General features: G+C 39.1%; 1 protein-coding gene across 4 annotated transcripts in view; it reads right to left on the bottom strand.

The window, feature by feature from the left end:
• Window positions 1–4,602: 4,602 nt before the first annotated feature.
• Window positions 4,603–23,928, bottom strand: part of ATXN7 (ataxin 7) — a 56,418-nt gene continuing 37,092 nt past the window's right edge. For all 4 annotated transcript variants that reach the window (XM_079316654.1, XM_079316652.1, XM_079316653.1 and 1 more), the window contains 8 exons: window positions 12,655–12,907; window positions 11,758–12,020; window positions 10,937–11,019; window positions 8,974–9,239; window positions 8,349–8,547; window positions 7,355–7,476; window positions 6,126–7,077; window positions 4,603–5,003 (listed from right to left, as the gene is read on the bottom strand). In XM_079316654.1, the coding sequence (XP_079172780.1) occupies window positions 4,986–5,003; window positions 6,126–7,077; window positions 7,355–7,476; window positions 8,349–8,547; window positions 8,974–9,239; window positions 10,937–11,019; window positions 11,758–12,020; window positions 12,655–12,907 (2,156 nt within the window). In that variant the 3' untranslated portion in view covers window positions 4,603–4,985. The remainder of the gene's footprint in view (window positions 5,004–6,125; window positions 7,078–7,354; window positions 7,477–8,348; window positions 8,548–8,973; window positions 9,240–10,936; window positions 11,020–11,757; window positions 12,021–12,654; window positions 12,908–23,928) is intronic.

Raw genomic sequence — 23,928 nt, 5'->3', positions numbered from 1 at the left:
CTGCTCGACTCCCACACACTCCGGGCTGTGGTCACTTGCACAGCTCTGCAAAACCAGCTGCAGCTCATGCAGGAAGGCACAGGTGCTAGGAATTGCTACTAGGAAGGAAAAGGATTTACAAGAAGGCAAGACAAAAAAAAAAAAAAAATACTGAGTAACACAAAAAGTAAAAGTAGAACTACTCAAGGTGCTTACTATGAAAAGACAAAACAGAACTTGCCTGTTATCTGAACCCCATTTGTATCCTGTATTCCAAATTTTAAGAAAACCTTGTTATAAGAGGGAAAAAAAATCCAAATCAAAACAAAATAGAGACAGAATAAAGGAAGTTTTGCCACAGATGTCACTCTGAAGTCCTGTCCCACTAACAGCAGGTTTACTGGTTTTACAAGTGGCTCCAAAATTGCCCACTACACGAGTCCCAAGTCCCATGCAGAGAAAAGCTCTGCAGGAGTGTTTAACCTGCTGAATTCACACACTGCATCTTCAAACTCTGAAAACACAGAAGACACATTTTTTGGGAGGAAAAACAAATTCAAAAACCTCAACGTAAGCACATCTGGGGCTGTAAAGGCTGCTGCTCATTATTCTGATTAGAAATTAATATCAAGTGTGAAGTTTAAGTAAGAGAAGGTCCTTGCACAGGAAAATGCTGCAGAGGTGACACAGGCACTGCCCAAAACCAGGCACCAACCCCCTGTAGGATGGAAAGCTCTGAACTTACTGGGCTGACTCATGATGCCAAGGGACAGTGACAGAATTTGACCACATCCAATTCTCTGAAATTAGTTCACATAGGCACCGATACAGGTAATGTTTTCCTTTAATAGCGAAGGATTTTATAATGAAGCAGAAACATATAATATATTCCATGCAACCAACCTCATTTATTGAAAAGTCCTAATTTTATTGCCTTGTTTAGTAACATGTTTGTTCAACAAACTAATCTTTTTCATGAAGCAAAGCACAACTTTTTCTTATAAATAGTATAAATTATTTTATTTACAGAAACTTGTTACAAAACAAATAGACTATATATTTATTTTTCTTTTAAATATCCAAAGTAATTTTTCTATCCCATGACATTTGTTCATGTACTATACAGCAGCCAACACAGAGTTCAGCTGATCAGATGCTCTTGATTATGTATACAAATTATCAAACTATTCACACATTTTACACAGGAGATTGCTTTTAGAACCAGGCTCAACACCGAGCAAGATGCTTCCAAGGCCTACATTCACATTGACATTATGTAGTGCTCATTTCAAAAATTATCTTTAAAACATAAAATATCTCGCACAAAAGGTAAAAATGATTATTTTCTGCTGAACAGTGAAACATTTAAGAATCTTTCTAAGCCCAATTCCCTCCTCCAGGACAGAATGAGTAAAAGACAAGAGATTCCTTGGCAAGAGAACTCTTACAGGAAGACAACTGCCTTAGAAATGTCATTTGGATATCACATCTCAATTTTTTTCATGGTCTTCAGAGGTACTTACTTGGGGTTTTTTCTTCATTTTGGAATACCAACAATTTTGAACATTTTCTAAATTATTTAATTAATGAATATTGCTCTCCCCCCTTACCAAAATGAGACAGTTAAATAAACTGCTGGTTAAAACCATATTTCAAACCCTTGGCATTATCCTAAATATGAGTTATCAATGGGATTGTTCCAACACAAGGTATTCAAATTAAAAGATTTTACAAAAGCTACCAGCAAAATTTGCTTTCTTTTGTCAACCCATCTCATTAATTTCAGAAATATAGATATATGCATGTGTGCATATATATATATACACACACACATATATATTATATAGAGGTGGAAAAAGCAAGCTCCAAAATTTCAACTGAACATTCAAGTCTTTTAAGGAGAAGCTGTCTAAACAGTCCAAGCTTAAAACTAGTTATATCAGGCACTTTCAGTTTTTCCGTTAGTTGGAAACCACGCGAGACGCTCACGGATGCGCACGCACACACACCAACACTACAAAAGGAGAAGCAGAGTGTCACTTAGCTAATGGATCTGCTGGGAGTCAGGCAACTGATCAGCAATGCCACATCCAGCACGTGGGCTCCAGGCTCCCAGGAGGGGAGCTGGCCATCCTTGGCCTGGATCCACCCACTCCCCAGGCAGGGAAAAGGGACACGGCTTTCACAAAACGGAGGCATCCCTTACATTGCAAAGTAGGCATGTTAACTATTGGCTTGGCAGTGAACCACTTCAAATTATAAAAAGGTATTTGCTTTTTTTTTTTTTTTCTCTTTTTTTTTCTTTAATTAATTAATAAATAAATACTAGATGATCTCAATTGTACCAAAACTGGATATAAGAAAAAAAGACCTGTGCAAAAATACATATTTAAATATGTACAATCAATTAACAAAATATGTCTTCTGAAATAGGGATACTTCAATATTTATAATAGAACAAGAAATTCCAAAATAAAGATACAAAAGTATGTTTTTTTTTTCTTGTATAATTCTTTGTTCATCATTGCAGCAATTTTTTAGGTTAAGAAAACTGCAGGAGTCATAACGAGAAGTTGGAAAGACTATAAAAACTGTATCTCTTAAATTAATACCAAAATCTGTCTAGAAACAACCCAGCCACTGCAAATTCAATTTTGCAAGGAAAATTAATTGTAAGCTTCCTTAATTATTTACAGTAAGAACTATGTGACAATAAAAGCTTCAGGAACAATGTTCTGCTTATAACCAAGATCTAAAACATAGTATTGAGAGCAGGTCTAGGGCAGGCAGAATTTATGCTTGGGCTTTGCTCCAGTGGCTCAAGCCCACATGGTGCAGGTGGCTGCACACACAGGCTCTGGAGGAGCAGCCATCAGGAATTCACTTTGTACACATCTGCATGCTGCTGGAGGAGCACAGATTTGCCATCTTGCTTTCAGATCAACAGAACCTTAAAAACCAGAGGACAGTTCAATCACAAACTCGCCAGCATCCAATCTTGCCGAATTTTTGTTTCCTTTACCTTTGTTTCTACCAAGAGTCAAATTGCACTTGTGACTGATGCTATCCTGAAGTGGAAGCTCTGCCCCAGGGACTCCATCAGAGCATGGATTTCTCTCCAAACGTGCAGGATTTATTACACTTGGATTTCTTTTTGTGGCATTTCGCTTTGGTTCCTTTTACGTTAAACCAATTGCAGTTCTAACAAACCTTTCAACAGGGCATCCTATTAAATACAAATCCTTTTGTTCCTGAAAAGTTGTCTACTGGTTTTTTTTTTTTAAAGTTTGCATAATAAGAGTCTCTAGTACATTGCTTTCTCAGTGTGATCTTTTGTATCAATTCAAAGCTAAAGTGTCTGCATAGAGGCTTCTTGTTGTTTTGCTGTATAACAATGATTTCATAGGAAGTTCAGGAGAAACTGAAAGCATCGTTAGGTAAACAACTAAGCAACTGCTACTCAGAGTGGCTTTGGATTCCCTGATGTACTTACTACTTGCCACCAGAATGGGGAGAAGGCTGGGCTATGTCAACAGTTGGACAGGCTCAGATTGTCTCTTCTCAGCAATAGCTGATGCCCCTTTAAGGCAGAAAATAAAAATCTTCTTTGTTAGGATTTCATCTTCCTTTGCTTTGCCCCCTTAATAAAAGTTTAGTCAGCTTTGAGCCTTGTTTAAAAAACTTAAAACATCCAGATGAGTCAAACCATAATACAATGAGCCCTTTGGCGGAATTAATTTTTGAGGCGTTTTGAAGCAAGACAAAATACTTCATAAAAATTGGCTGGATTATACAAAAATCTAAAGCTCCCCATGCTCAGAAAGCCTGGGTGGGCCTGGGATGACTGTGATGCACAAACCAGTGCTTCACAGAGAACTCTGCTGTCAAATTGGCATTTATTCCAGAATTTTGATTTAAAAATAAATAAATCTGAGTGTAAAGGTGTCACACATCAACAATTTTGTTACACAAACAAAGCAGAAAGAAACTGACTTTTATGGTTGCTATAAAATATTTAAATATTTTAAAAACTCAGTTTTAAAAGGGCTAATTTTATCCGCTGGAAGAGGAAGACAAATCCAGCCTAATTTCACCATTACAGGTATTTTTTTTTAAAAAAAAACAAAGGCCTGTGGTATACAGTATAGGTCAATAAATACGTTCTTTGGGCACAGAGTTTTAGAGGTTATTTGCCTTTGTCTGTTTGATATTTTTGGAATTTTTAAGGAACAAAATTAACTTTTCTTCCACAATAAAATGTCATCCAAAAGAATAGAAAATAGGTTTTGTATCACACAAATACGGCATTTTTATACTTGTTTTCTGAGCAGTGGCCTCAAACAAGTTTTTCTGGTTTTGTTTGGTTTGTTTTGTTTTAAACTCCTGATAGCTTCTTATCCCAAATTACCTGCAAAAGGCTGGGCAAAACAGACTATTTTTTTGAATTGTGCTATTTTTTATATTCCATTAAAGGAACGTTGCTATAAAAACACTAAAGCCATATTCCCTTCTTTGAGGGCTTCTTTCCATTGTGCCTCACACATTTTTTCCCCTTGTCACGGGGTCCTCTCCATTGAGGGTGTCTGTCTGGTTAGCTATCACCTACAAAAGACACCATCAGTATAAAAATAAGTCCACAGTAATGTTTATTTCCCCCCAGAAAACATTCGTTTGCCCAGCCAAACTATGTCAAATAGTGGCAAGATGATGTACTCCTGTAAGGAAAATCTCACAGATTTGTAGCAAACAGTCCAGACCACTGTTAACACTGATAAGAGCAATTATGTGGCTGAACTTCATCCAGTGTCCATTTCTAGAATATTCACTGCTACAGACATGGCTTCAGGGAAATTCCTTGTTTAAGTGACAGTCCAGTAGATATCCACACCTGAGGACCATGGGAAGTTGGGAAAACTCAAGGCATCTTGGAGTCCAGAAATCCAGATGGAGGTTTTGCTTGTAGTGAAAACTGTCCAGTTTGTTTCTCACCGTGGTGCCTTCAGCTATCAGGGACGGGCCTTTGGCTTGGGGCAAGAAAAGAGACAAAGATCAGTGAGCCAGGCCCTCAGAGGCACTGAAAACAAACATTTTGTGGCTAACAAGGACATATTTGAGGGGAAATCTCAGGCACAAAGCATCCTTGATAACATGAGGCTGGTCTCTCTGACACCTGAAAATCCTTAACTAAACTCTTCAAAGCTATAATGGTTTCAAGCATGGTTTCCTTCTTAGTTCACTCAAATTAATATTTCTCTTTTACTAATAATGCATACTTGAAACAGTAATTATTAGGTAAGTCCAAAAATAAATTCAGCCATCTGAAGGGTTTTTTTTTTGGTTAAGTAAACACACATAAAGGTGAATCCTCCTCTGTGGCTGAAACTGAAAATTAAGAAACCACTCTCAAAAAATTCTTACTGACCTCCTGGCTCTCTAGCTACAGAGATTTCAGTTTCCAGCAGCAGAGAAAACAAAGTTTCTTGGATTTGTCATCCTGAATGCAGTGAGATCTACTTTTCCAGTGAGATTTGTTTTAAAAAAATCAAAACTCCAAACTAATTTTTAAAATGGGATCTTACATACTCCTGAGATCTGCTTCTTTTATAGCATATCTGTTTGCCTTACCAACTAAAAAGGTTTATTATCTGATTCATTATATTTAATCTCATTATTACTAAGAAGTTAGTCAATGACACCTTGGGATAATAGGCTTATTTTATCACAGTATCACAGTTCTGTTATCAGCATCATTATGTTCCACTTTGTAGAATGACACAGAAACAAGGAGTCAGGCTGGGGCACACAGCTCAGTTCCACGGCAGGCTGGCAAGATTCACTTTTAAAATAATAGTTTAAAAATAAGAGGAATTAATTTTATCTGAAAGCAATTCACAGGCTACAGCATCTAAGAAATTTTAAATACCCCATTTAAGGTTTCTTTCCTAAAGTGTAACTTTTTTATTTAGAATGTTTTTATAAAAGTCTTGCATAAATGTACCGTAAGAACACTCAAAATGAGTACTGGACAAAGAGAACTCCTTTTGCTTGAGCAGGATCTGGAGCTGGCTATCTATTTAATTCTTAACACAGAATAAGCACATGAGGAGGCATTTCATGCTGGCTTAGTTTGAGACAGGATTTCCTACCTGATGAAACAGAGAATTGTTCATCAGTCCTTGTGTCCCTGGGATTGCACCAGTGTGTTTTGCATGAACATTGTTCACCGATGTCAATTTGGCAACTTTGTTTGATTTGCTGCTGCTGCTGTTGATGCTGCTTGAACCAGGTGAGCACTTTCTTTTCTTTCCTATTAATTTGTCGAGGGAAGTGTGTGAATGTGAAAAACTGCTGTGTGAATTTACAGTCAGCTCACTGGACTGATGAACAAACGGCCCTAAGGAGAGCGTGGAGTCGCTGCTGTTCATCATCACACTCATTCTCTTTATGGATTCTGCAGGGCTCCCGGTTGGAGGCCCCCTCCCTGATTGGTCATGTTTGAGGCTAACAGAGTTAGCTTTGCTAGTCATACAGTTGAGGCCAACGCTGTGGGACGAAGCTGTCACTGAGGGATGATAGGAGGCCCCAGAGTTTCCAGAGTTAACCACACAGTTTTTTCTAAAGGACTCTGTGGAATGAGAAGGTGCGAGCAGTGCGGAACTGTTTTTACGCTTCTTTCCTGAGCCGCCGCTGCTACTGACGCTGCCGCTGCTGTTACAGGTGCCACTGCCAGCAGAAGATTCCTTAGGTTTAAAAGATTTGCTGGATTTCATTTTCTGAGGTTTGCTGGGCATAGGTGAAGGTACAGAGGAAAGCACTGTAGGTGTTGAAGGGGAAGAAGACACTTGTCTTGATTGCATACTGCAGACAGGATCCAGCGCACCCAGAGCGGCGGGGTTGGCGCTCAGCGTCGTCCCGTGGGACGGGACTGATCTGCTGTTCAGAGACAGGCAGGAAGGAGAGACCAGCGCTGGCGATGACATAACCGTGGTGGGCAAGAGGAACCCTGCTGCACTGACACCCTGCTGGGAAGCAGCAATCAGGTTTGTCCGATGGGGGGCACGGACTGATGCTGTGTTACTGGATGCTGGAGGAATTTTCCTGCAGGTGAACAGAAAAACAAAGATAAAACCCCACATAGCCACCATTCTTCAGACTAACACCCAGGCTAATAATGCTACCTTAAAATGATCCTGGAGTTGATTAATGCCTCCAAAAGATTTTATTAAAATGATAGCCAATTGTTGCAAAAAATGTAAAGCACAGACCATCAACCTTCAGTCTGAGCACAAAATTACTGTTCTTGAACTAGAATCACACATTTCCATGAACTTTTACAAACAACAAGAAGAATAAGAACTCTTTCACTTCTACTCACTTCCACATCTGTGAATTAAGATGCTTCTCCAACATGAAGTCAAGTGCACATCGAATATGGTTCCACCGCTTGTCGAACACGTAATAACCTCTTCCAATTTGCTGACTACCAAATGTGCAAAACTGAAAAGACATGATGTTTATTGGTGTTTTCTACTTTCAATGAAAATTCTCTGAACAACAATTTTTAAAGTATAAACATGCTTTTAGATGCTTAAATAGAGGATAAAAAAATATAAATTAGAGTTTTTATGTCTATGGCCCCAACAACTATTTAAAATTTTTGGCCTTGGTATACTGAAATAATTTTCTTGTCTTCTGATACTCCCATACTTAATAGAAGTCAAATTTGAACTCCTCTGATTAAACAGAGAAGGTTAGGAGTATGTCTGTTTATGTATCAATGTTATACACACACACATATTTATGTAGCATCTCCTTCTGAGGACTTATAAGCTAGAAGTCTGTTTTTAAAAAAAAGGGATATAATTTGACATCCAGGCTGGGTAATAAATTTGCTTTTAGTTATACTAACTTTTGTCAAAATTTAAATGTTAAAATACCTTACTGCTAACTTTAATGTGATGTTGGTAAGTTGAGTAAAAAAATCTGTGTAGGTGTGGAAGGGGGAGTCCAATAAGAAAATTGCACCAAAAAGGTACTGTTTACATGTCCTTATTCCAAAACCACAGTCCTTTAGAGCAGTTACTAATTTCACCTTCAGTATTCTGGCATTTTGGTTTCATTTGGATTGGGGAAGTGAGCAATGAATACATTTTTTTTAGCATGTTTATTTTGCAACTAGTTAAACCTTTACTGCCTACTAGGCCACTAAGTAATTTTTTCAAAATATAGAGAGGAGAAGAAAAAAAAGGCAAAAAAAAAAGAAAAAAAATAAATCACATGCCCTACAGAAAACCACCTGTAAAACCCCAAAGTAACTTGTTTACACAATTAGAGCCAGAGAGAGACTGAGGTTAACTTAGAGAACGTACAGCGGCTGGTTGGGGATGATGACCTGAATAATGACAATCCAGTTTTTCAACAGGCTCTTCTTTTTCATCACATTCTCCCTCATCACTGGATAACCGAGATGCTGGCTCAGCTGCAGGCAAGGGAGGGTGTGGGGACTCGTGGACAGAAGGAGACTCACTGGGGACATTTCCACTGTGCTGGGCTGGACAGCCTGGAGGCCTGGGCAAGGCAAGCAATAACCAAATATTGAACTAATCCCAGTTAAAAATCCCACTCTTTTAAGTGCTGCTACTACTGAGAGAAAGAAATCTACAGATTAACAGATTAATTAACAGATCCCTGATGTTGTCCAGTCTTGTAACCTGCCAAGGGGAAGGACAGAGGATGGTGGTACCCCTGGAAAAGCAGCGCTGCCCAGTTGTTGCTCAATCACTTCCACTGATTGCAAGTCAGCTTTTACTACAGCAAACACCAACCCTCCTCAGCAGGAGTTACCCTCAGAAGGTAATTGCTAATTGCAGACAGGCACCAGGCCTGGAGCAAACACACTGCCCCATCCAACAGATGTCTATCATTCCCTCAAAATCCACCTCACCAAGCTCCCAGTATTCATTTCACACCACTGCATCTGCAGATTTTCCTTACCTTGGAAGACTGGGGGGATGAGGTTTGGGTTTATTAGGTAATAAAGGCTTTGATTCTGTAAGAGTAACTCCATGAGAATTTTGGTGCAGCTCCTGGGAAGTTTTAGTAGGTGAGGGATGTGGTTCCCTGAGAGGGGGCATCTGCTGATGATGATCCGAATGTCGAAGAAGTTCCTTTTCCCTGGTTTTGCTTTTGTGCTCAGCTAATAACACATCAAATCGTTTTCTTCGACCCTGTACAGCCCTCCGCTGGGTTAAGGAATGTGTCTGCAGAACCAGGAATAAATCATTAATCCCAGGCTATGACATTTCTGCAAGTCAAACATTCAATATGTGTATCTAGAGCTCCAAAACAGAAAATCATCACAGTCCTGGTTTAGTAAACAAATGGAAATATGACTTAGAAAACAAATTTTAAAATTGCTTGGTGGGTAATTATATTCTTGTCTGATATAAAGTAATAAACCCATCAATTTGGTTAAAAGCTTCTTTCAAACTGTATTTTAAAAACCAAACTGCCAAACTTTTAGTAAGGTTAAGACTAGAACCAAAAACCTGTTTTTACATTGATATTTCAATTGCCAACTCCTACAAAACCAAAAAGAGAAAATATTTACTTTCACTTTAAAAAGTATTCAACAATATAACGTTTAAAATCAGACTTCTAATGGGAAAACTGAAAAATATTTATAAAAGTACTGTGCTGCCTTCTATAAACTAATATATTCATTGAAAACAAATGTAATCAAATAGATATTGAGGAATTCAAAACATCCAGCAGAATCCAGAGTCAGTCAGGACTCAAAGTTCTTTGAGTGCCCTGAACACTGCAGAGAGTAAGATGTGTATGTGTAAAAATGGCACCAGTTCTAAGGTGAAGTAAATGGAAGCTATTTTTCTGAATTGTTAAAGTCACACACAATACCTTTTTAATATGGCACAAAGGGTTTGATTTAGTTCTTTTTAGTAGGTATACATTTTTATCACATAATTCAGTTACAAACAGCAATTCCAAAAATTATTTTATGAGTGGTATGTTCTAAAGAATTGCTGAGAAATGTTTTTACTCTTTCACTTTTGATTTGCCCATTTCTCTTGTAAAATCCTGCAGCTTTTCCCTCCTCTATTAGCAAAAGTTTCCTCCCCTCTGCAATTCCAAAAGGGCAATGTGTTCAAGTTCAGTTCCTCTGGGTCATTACTGCCAGCTTCATTTACCTTTGTTCTGTAGGTGGTTTATTTACCAGATGTTTCCCAAACTGAGGGTAGAGCTGCTTTGCAGGAAAGCAGCAAAATATTACACAAGTGCTGGGGATCTGGATTCTTGGTTCCTTGGAGCAAGTGACAGCCCTCTGTCCCCCAGGCTTTTGGAGCCAGAGGATACAATTTGTCTGACTGAAAGTTTTTATGACTGTTTAATTTAGAGTTTGACCTCTAGGTGTGTTCCATGGCTCTTTCAGGAGCTGGCTGCAGCAGGTCATCCAGGAGCATTAGCATTTACACAAATTCTTACCAAGAACCTGCTGCAGACTCTGCTGGGGGGAAAGGGTGTGAGACAGGGAGAGCCTGAATTATTGAAATCCCTCAAAAGCAATATTTTCAATGCTTATGAGGAATTTTTAAATTTATGATCTGCATCCCAAAGGTTACCCCCCAAAGAGAGGGACATGCTGGCCCCTTGCTACCTACATGTGGAGTAACAGTTTGTCCCATGTCAACATCTGTGTTTAAAGGTTTACACGAAAATACAAATCTCCAGGTTACTTTGAGAAATACTTTCTGAATAAATAATTAACTGAACTTCAGAAAAAATTTCTTCCTGCTTCTAGGCAACATGTTTTGAGATGTACCACTTACAGTGGTAATTACCAACAGCACAACAGAAAACAGTTCTCTGTTTTCTATCATGTTCCTCAAGAATTTGAATAAAAACTTCAGATAATCTTATCCTGATTCAGATATCCTACCTTGCATGTTAAAGACCTAGTACAAGGTTTCCTGGTTTCCACATCAATGACACCACAGTAGATATCAGGATCAAATTCTCTCTCTGTCAAAGACACAGTATTGAAGTTATCAAAAGACATTTTTAAATACTAACATTTAATTTCATCATAAATATTAATCATATTGGAAACTTTTCAAATATGACACAGGCAAATGTACAAATAAAAATGCACAAGAAAATTGTACAAATGAATTTTTTTACACTCTCAGCAAGCTTATGGTGTGCTGGAATACAGATCTCAGATCTACAAACACCTATGAGTGACTTCAAAGGAGGATTTGATGCTGCCTGTTAGAAGTAGAGATTACCATTATGGATTGTGACAAATGGTGGGTTTTTGCTTGTTGGCATTGGTGTCAAGAACTTTTCTATATCCTACTAACACTCAAAATAATTGTGTTAAAAGGTCTGAAGAGCAGACTGGGTTTCCATTTTTGAGTTTATGAGGTGCTAGTTGTTCTGCTTTCTGTGTACATTTGGACATTCCACATAGAAAGAAGGAAACTAGAATCTTTAGAGATAGAAGAGTGTAATTTTAAAACTGTCAGAAGTGACAGGCATTTGAGATCTGTACTTTCTGAAAGGAAAAGGCAATTTCAAGGTATTTGCATCCTTAAAGTGTATGTCAAATTCAAATTATAGACTTAAATTATAATATTTAAAAACTCTTACTACAAGTTACAGTATAATAGGAATTTTAATTTACTTCTGGAACTTATTTCCATATATATATATTTCTACTAAGAGGAATATAGCTAATAATAATTTTTAAAAGATTACCTGACAATCTTTTATGTAAAAATTTCCTATTATTCGTATTTTCTTCAGGTTTCTTTTCCAAAAATGGAGGCACAGAGAGAAGACCTTTACCATTCAGTATCTGTCCAGGGGAAGGCAAGGGTGGCTTTGGTATTGAGGGACAATTAAGGCCAGTCTTTATTGAGGAACTCACAGTAGTAGAACAAGTTGGACCAACAGCAGCTTTCAGTTGGGCACCATCTATCTTTGGATGAATCTTTTCCACTTTGACAGATGGAGTCATACTGTTATTTATGAAAAAGAGAGAAAAATTGAAAAAAATAGCTAAAATATGCTATTGTTCAACAATACTTTGATCTAATATAAATGCAGACCGTCACCCTATTTTCAATTTTCACATTCTTTATGATATCCATAATCTCTTCTCTTCTGTTTTCCTTGACACTGCAGAGTGTCCAGGGACTCAAACTCTTATTTGCACTCATGGACAGAGAGTATCACTGCAAACTGTCCAAAGCAACTGCAATGGGCCCATTACATCCAGTGAGAAATGCACCATTCTTTAGCAGTAAATTTTATCAGCAGTGCTGTTATCTCACATGTGCAGGACAAAAATCACCTGAATCAGAGCTAAAATCCCCTTATGATCAAAGTATGCAGATTACATCAAAGAATTAGGAGCCTGAAGTAAAACGACCTTTATCCATGGTGATTTAAGATGCAGCTTTGATTCTTCTTCTTTAACACAGATGTGAGAATTAACTATAATCTTTGATTAGGCTGTGGGGAAAGATCTGGAGGAGTTTAAAATTATTATCTCCTAAACCAAAAATGCTCTGAAACAAAAGGAAACTTTCTTGACATAGCAGTGTCTATGGAAGTAATGACATGAAACTCTCTTTCAAAAGCCATACTCACATTTTGTCATGGGGAACTTTGCTGTGCTGTACCGAATGCATTAACCTGTTGTTTCCGCTGATCTGCAGCTTGTCTTTGGGTGATTTCAACAACTTGGAATTTGATGATGATGCACTAGTACCTCCACTGGATGAACGATTGCTCCCACTTCCACTGCTACCTTTGTTTTTTGATGGGAAAGATGAAATGAGGGAAAATACTGAAGAGGAGGGAGGAGTCAAAGGCGGCTTGCTGGAGGAGCTGTGTCTTCTTTCTGAAAGAGTGAAAAGGGGTTTTAAGCTCCCACATGGAAGCAATTTGTAAATACTTCATGTCATTTACTCCATTAACACTTTTCCTTTATTGGCTTGGGAGGTTCCCTGACACACTCAGAGCAGAGGATTCAAGCCACTCTGTAATCCCTGAGGTTCCACTCAATGCTGGTCTCCAGAGTGTCACTGGAATCTCTCTGAGCTTTGGGAGCTACATATCTCAGCCACTAAAGCTTAACTCTCCCTCCATCTCAAACAATCACCTCTGGACCTCAGAAAGCCAAGAGACTCCTATCCTCAGGCCAGGCAAGCTTAAATATCATATTCTCCTAGGTGATAAGAATTATCTGTAAGTATGTCTCCTAATTAACAAAATTATATTGAATCCAACATTTTCACTTTTAATTCATGACAAACTTTTGGAATGATCGATCCAGTATGGAACACCTCTGAGAACATGAGCTCAAATATTGACCTACACGGGTTTTTTGAGCACTGGTTGGGCTTTTTCCTTCTTGTTTCTATTTAGCAGCAGCATCAAAAGTAGCAACATATATTATATAAAAACTTGAGTATCTGAATTAAAAGAGGTCAGAGTCTGTCACTGGATGAGATTTTAAATTAACACCAAACCATGAAAACTTCTAAGGTGCTGGCACCATTTCAGGTAAAACAGTGTCTATTGTAAAGGCAGTTCTTCAGAAGCATGAATCCCTAAAACACCTGGCAGCTTCCAGCTCTGCCTGCACAGACCTGATACTGCTCACTGACACAGGGACACCTCGAGGGTCTGTGTAATCAACACCTACTTCAGAGACACTTCTGGCAATCAGGGAAATGAAAACCACATTTCTAAGAGGCACAAGAAAGAGGTGTGTCAGGGGACAGCAAAGGCAGTGCTAACACATCTTTAGCAGCCAAGTATTGTTAGAGGTGCCCAAATCCACCACCGATCAATCTCGGGATCACCTTACAGATTTTGACTTAAGTGAACCGTAAAAGCAGCAGGGTACTCGTGAAGCTACAACTACAGCCAAGACTGACAGCCAAGTCCAGTGCAGAAGCCTGTAATGCTCTGGGAAATGTAAATTAGTCCTGCTTATATGACCTATTTGGAAGGAGCACTTGAAATGTGTTCATCAGCTCCGAAAAATAAAAATAATGAATGAATATAGAGCGTGGACTAAGAAAGAAACTGAACCAACTCCTGTGTGTTTCCCAGTTTAACTGTGAAAATAGGTGCAAACTACCTTCTGCAAAACTTTGTAAAATACTCAGCACTTTGGAATGGGTAATTATAGTCGAGAAGTGAAGTGTGAAATGCCCAACAAAAATACCAAACAAATTCAGTAAGTTATCACCTATCCCAAGAACAATTGCTTTAAAACTGTAATATTTAAAACGATTAGCTACCAAAATCATCCACATAGTTTTCTAGAACCAGCTGCCACTGAAGAGTCTGTAAATGAAATATTTTAGCATATTTATGTTCTAGTAAATGCCTGAGCTTCTAATATGACTCAGTGCTTATTGCCAAATGGCTTTTTATAGCAATGGCAAGAATCCCTGAGCTCTGTTCAGTTACTATTTGAGGGCCATTAGAGTCCAGTGATGCTACACCCTGTGAGGTAATGAGAAACATTACTCAACACTCTTCCACATTCTGTGTATTTAGAAAATTCAAAATCCAAGTGGTTATCACAGTTACAAATAATCTCCAATAAACCAGTGGAGGACTATGCAATTTTTGGGAGTTTATGATGACTTTTGCTTTTTGAAGCAAGAGAGAATATTACTTTCTTGAAAAAAAACTAGTAGATGAAAAGAAGGGACTAGAATAAAACTGACAACCTCCTTGCATTCCATCATTAGGAAGAAACCAGACAGAACAGTAATCTCAGCAATTTATCTGGATGATAGGAATATTTCTCTTCTGGCAACTGTAACTGCACTGTTCTGCTACCAAACTGAGATGCTACTGCTATTTGCATCAATGTTCAGCAGCACCAGGCTCAACCCAGTGAGTTTAATAGAAAGTATTTTAAATTGGCAATAACAAAAATTACTTAAGAAAACTAAGGTTAATGGCTGATCACACACAAGTTTACAGTCTGCCTGTCAGAGAGGATTTCCATACACAGACACACACACACCCAGGAAAAAACTCCACCAAGCAAACTTTTTCTAGAATTCTGGGACAATTTCTGAAAGAGATATTGTAACAATGCAGGGCTGTGAAATCTTCACTTGCCACTTCTGTGCATACCCATGACTTATGTTGTCTATCAACAAATCAAGAATTTTCAGCTCATTTTTCATAACCTCCCCAGACCTATATTTTTTTTTGGTGACATAAGTACAAATTGAGGTAGGGCTGCTACTATAATTTGCTTATATTTGATGTTTCAGTCTTCTTATAACATTCATGACCTTAAGTGAAATCTACTTAAGAACTGTTTTGCAAACCATGTGAAAAGCATTGAAGTCTCATCTTAATAGACAAAGTTAATATTATTTTTGAAAGCAGACACGTTAAGAATTACATATTTGATCTAATGAATATAGTTACTGACTGACACAGTTTTTACTGGAATAATTACTACACAAACTGTCACTGAATAATCAAGACTACCATGCTTTTTCTGTTAAGCATATTACAATAATAAATTCTACTAATCATCTGCCAAATTAATGTAGATCTCATTTGTCATTAACTCTTGTCTCAGCCCAAAAACACAACTATCTCCAAGTGTTCAGTTTTCAAATTTTATAAGTTGACACATCCCTTCCCTTCACATAACTATTGAGAGGAAAAAAATGCTTCCATGTTGTGATTGCTCATATAGCATATCAAAGTGATATTTCCATTTCAGCAACTAAGTATGATGATTCTTAACTCTAAAATTTAAGGGAAGGAGGGGTTTTATTGTTGTTCCTTGGGGTTTTCTGTTGATTTTTCTGTTGGTTTGTTTTGCTTTTTAAATATCAGAAAAATCTAAGTTTTGGCTTTGGATAAAGAACCAGAAGGTTTTCCTTCATGTCACAGCACTGGAAAGAATCTGATCTAAAATGAAAGCTGTGTTCAACACTAAACTTTAACAGGTAAACTCCTCCTTAAATACCTTTGCATTTATACAACAGGTTTGTGACACTGTGAAGAAGAAATCTGTGAAAAGAGATGGCATCCCAGCAAACAATGTCTCTGCTCCAAACAATCAAGTTGGAAAAACAGCATCTCTGTGCTATAGCTGAGCAAGTATTATATATGCATCAGGCCAAAGGACACAGGACTTCCTGATAAAATAGATAATGATAATATAAATCTCTTCCAGAGCTTAAAAAAAAAGCTTCACCTGGCCCTTAGTCTGGCTGTCAATTTTCTTGGGTTTAAAAATCCTATTTTCCATTGTCTATTTCCTACTAAACATGCAGCAATCTCTGACAAAATGCAAAAAAGTAACCTGGAAGGGGCAGGGGAAAAAAGAAGAAAAAAAAAAAAAAAAAAGAGAAAGCTTTTCATTGTGTTTGGCTACTACTGCTTATTCTTCTATCAATGAGTAAACAGTTGGATGTACTATGATTCATAACTCATTGCTATATTAAAAGATGATACCCTTTTGTAGAAAAAAAAATTTGATTTTTCACAAAATGCTGCTTTCTTTGCTTCATGCTTAAAAACTAAGAAAAATATTAATTTAAGAGCAAAATTTTTCAAGACATTCCTCCCAGGTCTATGCTTATTTCCCAAAAGCTAGCAAGTATTTTGTGCTGTTCATTCTCTCTGGGCATCAATTAATAGCTTTGGGCAGCAAATACAAGATGTACAGATCAAGTTTCATAAACTCATTTTTTTTATACTGAGTCCTTACATAAGTACTGGGCAAAAAGTCAAAGTGCCCTGTGTCATTGCTGGTGCAGCTGCAGTAAAAATGAAGCACACCCAGGAGAACACACACGAGTTTGGATCAGTTAGACATGTTGGAACTTCAGTGAACATTCAGAAAAAGATTTAATACAGGTTAAGAGTATTGTGTAGAATAGGTGTAAGAGTACTCCTCAAACTACAGGATTAGACATGTATATTGATACAAAGCATAAAAAAAGCTTTTTGCTTAAGCAATTGTTATTTCATGTCTGTATCACAAAGTAAAAGCATGATAATCATGACACTTAGAACAAACTTGTCCTTTTCTCCATCATACTCAGCTACTGTGTGAGTTGTCATTTGAGAAATTTTGACAGGCATATTAAAACAAACATATTTTACCTAAGGATAAAAAATTTATTTCCTGTCAGTGAGAGTATTTCATTCCTAGAATAATGGAGAGCTAATTGACTTGGTTTTCTCATTTCTCCAGGAAGCTCAGATTTGTGATATGACAGCAGAGCACAGACCCTGCTATGGAAGGGCACCTCAACATAGCTCCAGATTTTACTCAGCAAGCAGCTAAAATCCCTTTTGCAGCCCTAGTCCACCAGCATTCTGATCTAACCATGACAAAGATAAAAATAAAAATAAGGTCCATGAGGATTTAGCAGGAGAAACTGGGAGCTAAAACAATCATAGGCATAGCAGGCAAATTACTCTTCCTTTGCTGCCACCCTGGCAGGGTGCAGCTGCTTGGTCTGTGCAGGAGCTTGATCTGCTGCTCAGTCACTTATTGCTGCTTCATTATCCTGCTCTAATCACGGGACCTAGATAGCAAGGATTCTGCCTTAATCTTCCACTGATGTCCCTTTAATCATGCCATCAATTCTGTACACACTGTAAGTCAGGATGAGGTCACTCCATCTTCATCTGTGTGGTGTTTGACCTTACACATTTAGCTGAACAAAGTCATCTTCACTTCAGCAGGAAGGGTACAAAATAGAATATTTATGGAGCCCAAGCAACCACTTTGACAGACCAACAAGGCCTGATGGGCACCAGTACTGTCTGTCATATCCTGAGATGCTTTGTCTCACTGTTTCATAAAAAAACTTTGGTTTGCATCTGGCAGCTGATATTATTGTTTATCACTCAGTGTTAGCAAAACCACAAGAAGAAGCCAACTGATAGTCACGTATGCTTGTGTCACTAAGAAACAACCACACATAATATCTTTTAAACAGATAATGGCCAAGCAATACTGATGCAACCTTATGTCTTGCACCTCCTCACTTGAGAAATAATCAGCACAGTAAATTAATAGCTTACCTAGACATTTATTTTGGAGAACTAAAATCCACTCACCAGTGATCACTGTGCAAAATATATTAAATAAAATTGTGTTAAATTATACATAAGCAGGGTAAGTTTTGTTGCTGCCATTGAAAAAAGGAGAAATGGAAAGTGATCATCCTCACTAGTAAGATTCTGAATGCCAGCTTCAGTATTTTGAAATATTTCAAAGAGAAGATAATTATGTAACTATAATTTAGGATAAATTATAATTTTTAAGGTATAACTATAGCATAGTCAGGATGGGTTTTAATTCTCTAGTAGCACACACTACCCAGGCAGGAATGCCCATCTCCTCTATGCTACCTGCTGCTAAACAGTCCCAAACCCAGCATACCTTCCCTGACAACCAAAATTGCCACCACAGGAAAGAGAGTGAGCAGCAGATTGTAAGCACAGTTATTAAGAATATAACAATAAATTAATGTATTGAAATAAATAGCATTCAAGTATTTCCCTTTCCCAGCTGCTGCCCCTCCACAACCAGTTTTTTCATTTTTCCTTATTTGTTACTAATCCGTTCAAAACCCCCTTGTAGTCAGCACACAAGTAGTTCTGTAATCAATTTCCACAGGATTTAAAATTCCTCCCTAAAATACATGGGTTTTCCCCCAAGAGATGTAAAATAGCCTTTGAAGCATCAAGCATAGTGCCATCCCAAGCCTGCAGACAGACTGGGGTTTTCTGTGTTGTTTAGTGGCAAACTGGAATTAAGGACACTCCCATCAGGTTTGCTTGAGCTATTCAGAGCTCCCTCAGACCAGTAAAACTACTGAGAATAGTGTGGGAAAAGGGATAGAAGCAGGACATTAAATTATTCATGGAGCACAAGCAAAAATGGAGCCAGGGAGACCAGCTGCTGTGGAATGTATCCCCTCTCCACCAGAGAAGGATGTTGACCCCATCCTCCTCCTTGCTCAGGAAAACCCAAATGCAAAGGCTTTAACATCTCAAAACCATTGTGGGGTAACAACCAAGCTCAAATCTCTGGTACTGTTGCCCAGTGAAGTTGCCAAGAGGTGTGGTCAGTAACTGTCCTGTAAATCTGTTAGGCACTGAAATACAAATATGGCAAAGTTATTATGGAAGGACAGTGGAGTGTCTTAGATGGTAATTGGGCCATGTGGAGATTATAACATCCATACTATGAACACTAATCTCTGTGTAGCCTGTTGATGACATGACAATACCTGCACCATCTGATTAAAAAGCAGGTATTGAGTAAGTCATTCTTTTGCTATTAAAAAACCGTAATTCTTATTTGAAACAAACTTCAGAAAAGCCACAGTGATGACAAACAAGAGCATCGAACAGAGTAAGCAGCACAGATCAGCAGTGCCTCAAGATGCACTATGGGTCAGCTTTCTCAAAAATATAAGACAACATTTTTCCAACTTACGTTTACCTTGAACAACAATAAAGAAAAGCTTCATTAAAAAAAAAAAATAAGTATAAAGCAAGTTCAAAATAAATACCACACCTCAGAATTACTGCAAAGTTTTTATCAAACTTTGGCAAACAAAGGATTCATAAGGAATGGTGTGTTGAAAGATACAAATAAAAAAGGGAAGAACCACCACCTTATTTCTGCTTTTCTCCCTCTCTGCCCACTCCCTACCCAGAAATTAGATTTACATCTTTAACACCATGTTCTTCCTCTTCAGCTTCAACAGTGTTCCTTAGAAGACCTAATCACATAGTATAATACTGTGTCATGACTTCAGATGAAGTCACCTATCCAAATGCTAGCCTGGCTTTCATCTTCCTAATGCTCCTATTCATGCCAGATTGGGAATTAAATGTTTTCCCCTGTAGCTATTTCTTTACACCTAGCAAACTTTAAATGTTGTGTGTTGACTATCAGACTAAGTTCTACTACAAAAGAAAAGATGCTGACAATGAAAACTTGCTTAAAAGCTGCTAGTGAACCGAAATACAAAGAGGGCTACAGCTAACTCCTAAAGTTCTGAAGATGGGTGCAAAAAAAAAGGCCTTGAAATGGAAAGCTCTGCACACAAAAGAGATCAATAAGAGGGAATTGACTCTGTTTTGAGCATGGAAGTAGGAGAAAATATCACAGGGTGCACACAAAAATAGTAATGTCAGCTAAGGAAATCACATTCTTTGATTAAGAAATTAGAGGATAAAGAGACACTGAGAACAAGTATTTTTCTTATGCATTACATGACTAACTAGTGACATCCACTGCCATGATACAAGAGCTATGTAAGATGAAAAACTAAAATATAAACACATATTTGAACTGGCCAAGTACAAAGCCCCTCTCTGCTGATGGAACTGAGGAGGGAGCTCCTGGGGCTCTCTCCGATGTCACACCCGTGTCTCACCTGTACCTGCACACCTGCAGGTGTGACAATCCATGTGCTTCCCTTAGGCCAACAGGACACTCCACACTGAGTGCCCACCTGCAGGAAAAACTCAAGAAATGAGACCAGCATGGGGTTCTGCCTGCACACCCAGCACCTCTCTTCCTTGTTCTGAGGTTTTAAGTGCAAAATTTTTAACTCTTTCACAATGGAAAAGGATGGTGAGAAGCAAATCAGTGGTATTGCAATATTGTTCAAATTTCCAAAATTTGAAATCTCTTGAAATGTAAACATGCAAATTGCAATTTCAATTGCATCAATTGAAAGCAAGTAGCTTGGTTTCTTCTTTTAAGTCAAATACTTACATTACTTTACCCCAATTAAACATCTTTGGCATTATTACGCTTTGAAGGATAAAAAAAGATCATTATCACTGGTCAATCACAAATGGCATAAAACAATTGTTTTCATCTTTAAAAACACTGACCACGTTAACTTTACACTAATTAAAAATTTACTGCAGCAAAATCCTAGGGAAATCACTAATACAGTCAAATGAGGGCACAGACCTACTGTGCCTGCACAATAGTGTCTTTCAAATTAAATATTACCAGCCTTTTCACACTTCCTTTTGAAAGAATGGAGCAACGCTGTAATTAGGATGTGCTAACTAAAATGTTTGTGCAGTTTAACCTTTTAAATGAAAAACATGACTGCACTTGACACAGGCAGGCTGTGGCTGCATTTCCCATTTCCTCGGGGCCAGACCAAGAGCACAGACCCTGCAGCCACGGCCGGAGCGGGGACCCGAGCGCGTCTGCCCTCTGATTCACACATCACACGGGGAGCACGCTCAGAAAAACACGCTAAAATGAACACGCTCTTGCTAGTTTCTTTAATTAACATTTTGATTAACAGCTGCCGGTTTATCTAAGGGGCTGAGAGGGCTGCAGTCGGCTGTGTAATGTTGGATTGCTGTTTTATTTCTCAGTCTGAGCTGCGGTTTTGGGGATGGTTAAGTTTCCGCAGGGCAGCCGCTCAAGGCCCTGCCTGTGCCCGGCCTGCGGCTCCGGCGGCCCCGGGCTCTGCCCCGTCCCAGCCCGCTGCCTGCTGCTGCTGGAGCGGAGCCACACGGCTCCGGTGACATTTCACAAGGGCTCACGGGGCCGCTCGCAGCGCTTAATCCCCGGCTGGGGGATTTTCCAGGCCGCGCACAGCGCCCAGGCAGCGCTGGGACACATCCGCCCGGGGAGCTGCGGGCAGGGCCCGGGCACAGCGCGGGCACCGGAACCATGGCCAGACTGGGCACACACACACACACACAGAGACACACACAGAGACAAACAGAGCCATGGGCAGGGCACACACACACACACACACAGACACACAGAGCCATGGGCAGGGCACACACACACACACACACACACAGACACACACACACACACAGACACACACACACACACAGACACAGAGCCATGGGCAGGGCACACACACACACACACACAGACACACAGAGCCATGGGCAGGGCACACACACACACACACACACACACACACAGACACACACACACACACAGACACACACAGACACACACAGACACACACAGACACACACAGACACACACACACACACACAGACACACACACACACACAGACACACACACACACACAGACACACACACACACACAGACACAGACACTGTGCCAGGCTCTGTGCCTGCTCCTCTCCTTGCCACAGACAGGGGCCAGGCCTGGCCAGCGCCTCCAGGGCCATTTCTCAGCAAACCTGGTTGTCACCAGCCCCCCCCCCCCCCGCCCCTTGGGCTGACATGGCCCAGCCTGGGGCACCACCATGCCCAGAGCTGCAGCTCTATGGGTTATCCATGAGCAGCACAGTCCCTGCCATCCCTGCATACTCCTGCTGTGCTTTTCCACTGCAAAAATCCACTGTTTACTGTCCTGAATCCAGATGGGTCTCCACAGCCTAAGTCTCCATGCTCTGAGGTCTGTCAAGGTTTTGGATTTCCACCCAAACCCAGCACATAAATAGTAAAATCTAACTTTTACCAAATAGTTAATTTCTGGACCATTTCCTAAATAATCACTTATAAAAATTACATATCTGCTGACAAAAGGAATAGGAAAAACCAGTTTGTGGCTTTTGGTCTTATTTTAAGTTACCATAATCAAAGTTGAAATTTTTGGTCTTCCCTCACTTATCAAATTACACACAAATTCATTTTTAAAACCAAGCAAATTACTTTTTCACTAAAATAAGAAGTTTGCCAAGAAGAGAGGCAGCTGGCTTGTACAAACACCTTTGTGCATTAGCATTGGTATGTTAGCATACTACTTTTCTTCATTAAGAGGGTTTAAACAGAAGAAGGGAATACCATTTCAGCAGACTGGGCTTTTTCAGGGTTGAAGGTTTTCCTTTATTTAAAGAAACTTGCAAAAACCTGGAGGTTACTGCTCCCATTACCAAGCTTAGAAATGAATACTAAATCCTAAACCACAGATACTAAATATTAATGTTCCCATGTCTATACACTCAGAATAGAGGACAACAACCAGCTCCTCTGTGGCTCCAAATTTCAAGTTGACAGCTCATGTTACCTATCCATTAATTGTTAAGGACAACTCAGGAATACAAAGCCATTTCCTTGGATTATGCTGTTTTTAAAATCCTACTCCTTCCACCACTAAAATTAGTACCAGAGGCATGCATGTTTTTGGAGGATTTGTTTCTACTGTACACTCCTCTACTTCACACCCATAATTAAAACTGGGTAAGTCTCCAGCAGATTTTAGTGGCTCACAAAATTCTTGACTTCAAAATACTATGTGGGAAACCAGCACTGATGTATTTGCTAGAAACTAGAATTCTTAGTCTTTGATTTGGCCCATTCTTATTTTAGGTACAAGAGGGCAAGTAAGTTTTATTTTGTTGCTTATTCCACAAATAAACTGACCAAGGCCAGGCAATGCAATTCCCACATGGAACAATGCAGAAAGCTGTCTTCCTTCTGGGTAAGAGTGAGGACAAAGAACCCAACTGCTCAGAAAGCCCAGCAGCTGGGCATCAAGGCAGGAGCTGGAATGGAAGGGAGAGGCATGACAGGACACTCACACAGGGAGAGCAGCCTCAGCCCTTGGGAAGGCACACAATGGCACACAGAATACAATGGGATTTTTTTTGCCTGCCTATGTTACAGCAGGAGCATAAATGCCAACTGCCTCGATCCATGCATTTTTACCTACTGTTTTCCAGTGTCTAAAGGCTTCTGAGTAACACTATGCAGTAAATATTCACAAGGTTTCACCTTGAAAAGGATTGTGTGTGTGGCACAGTGAAATCACGTGCTGCCAGTGTACTGTGACAAATGCAGAAGTAATTTTACTCAATGTAGTAAAAGCAACCCATTATGTAAGGCAATGAAATTACTAAGTTCTTTTCCTGGTACTAAATATTGC

The sequence above is a fragment of the Erithacus rubecula genome, assembly GCF_903797595.1.
Source record: "Erithacus rubecula genome assembly, chromosome: 13".
NCBI lineage: Eukaryota > Metazoa > Chordata > Aves > Passeriformes > Muscicapidae > Erithacus > Erithacus rubecula.
Note: the sequence above shows the minus strand (reverse complement) of the source record. Positions and strands in the feature narration are given on the sequence as shown.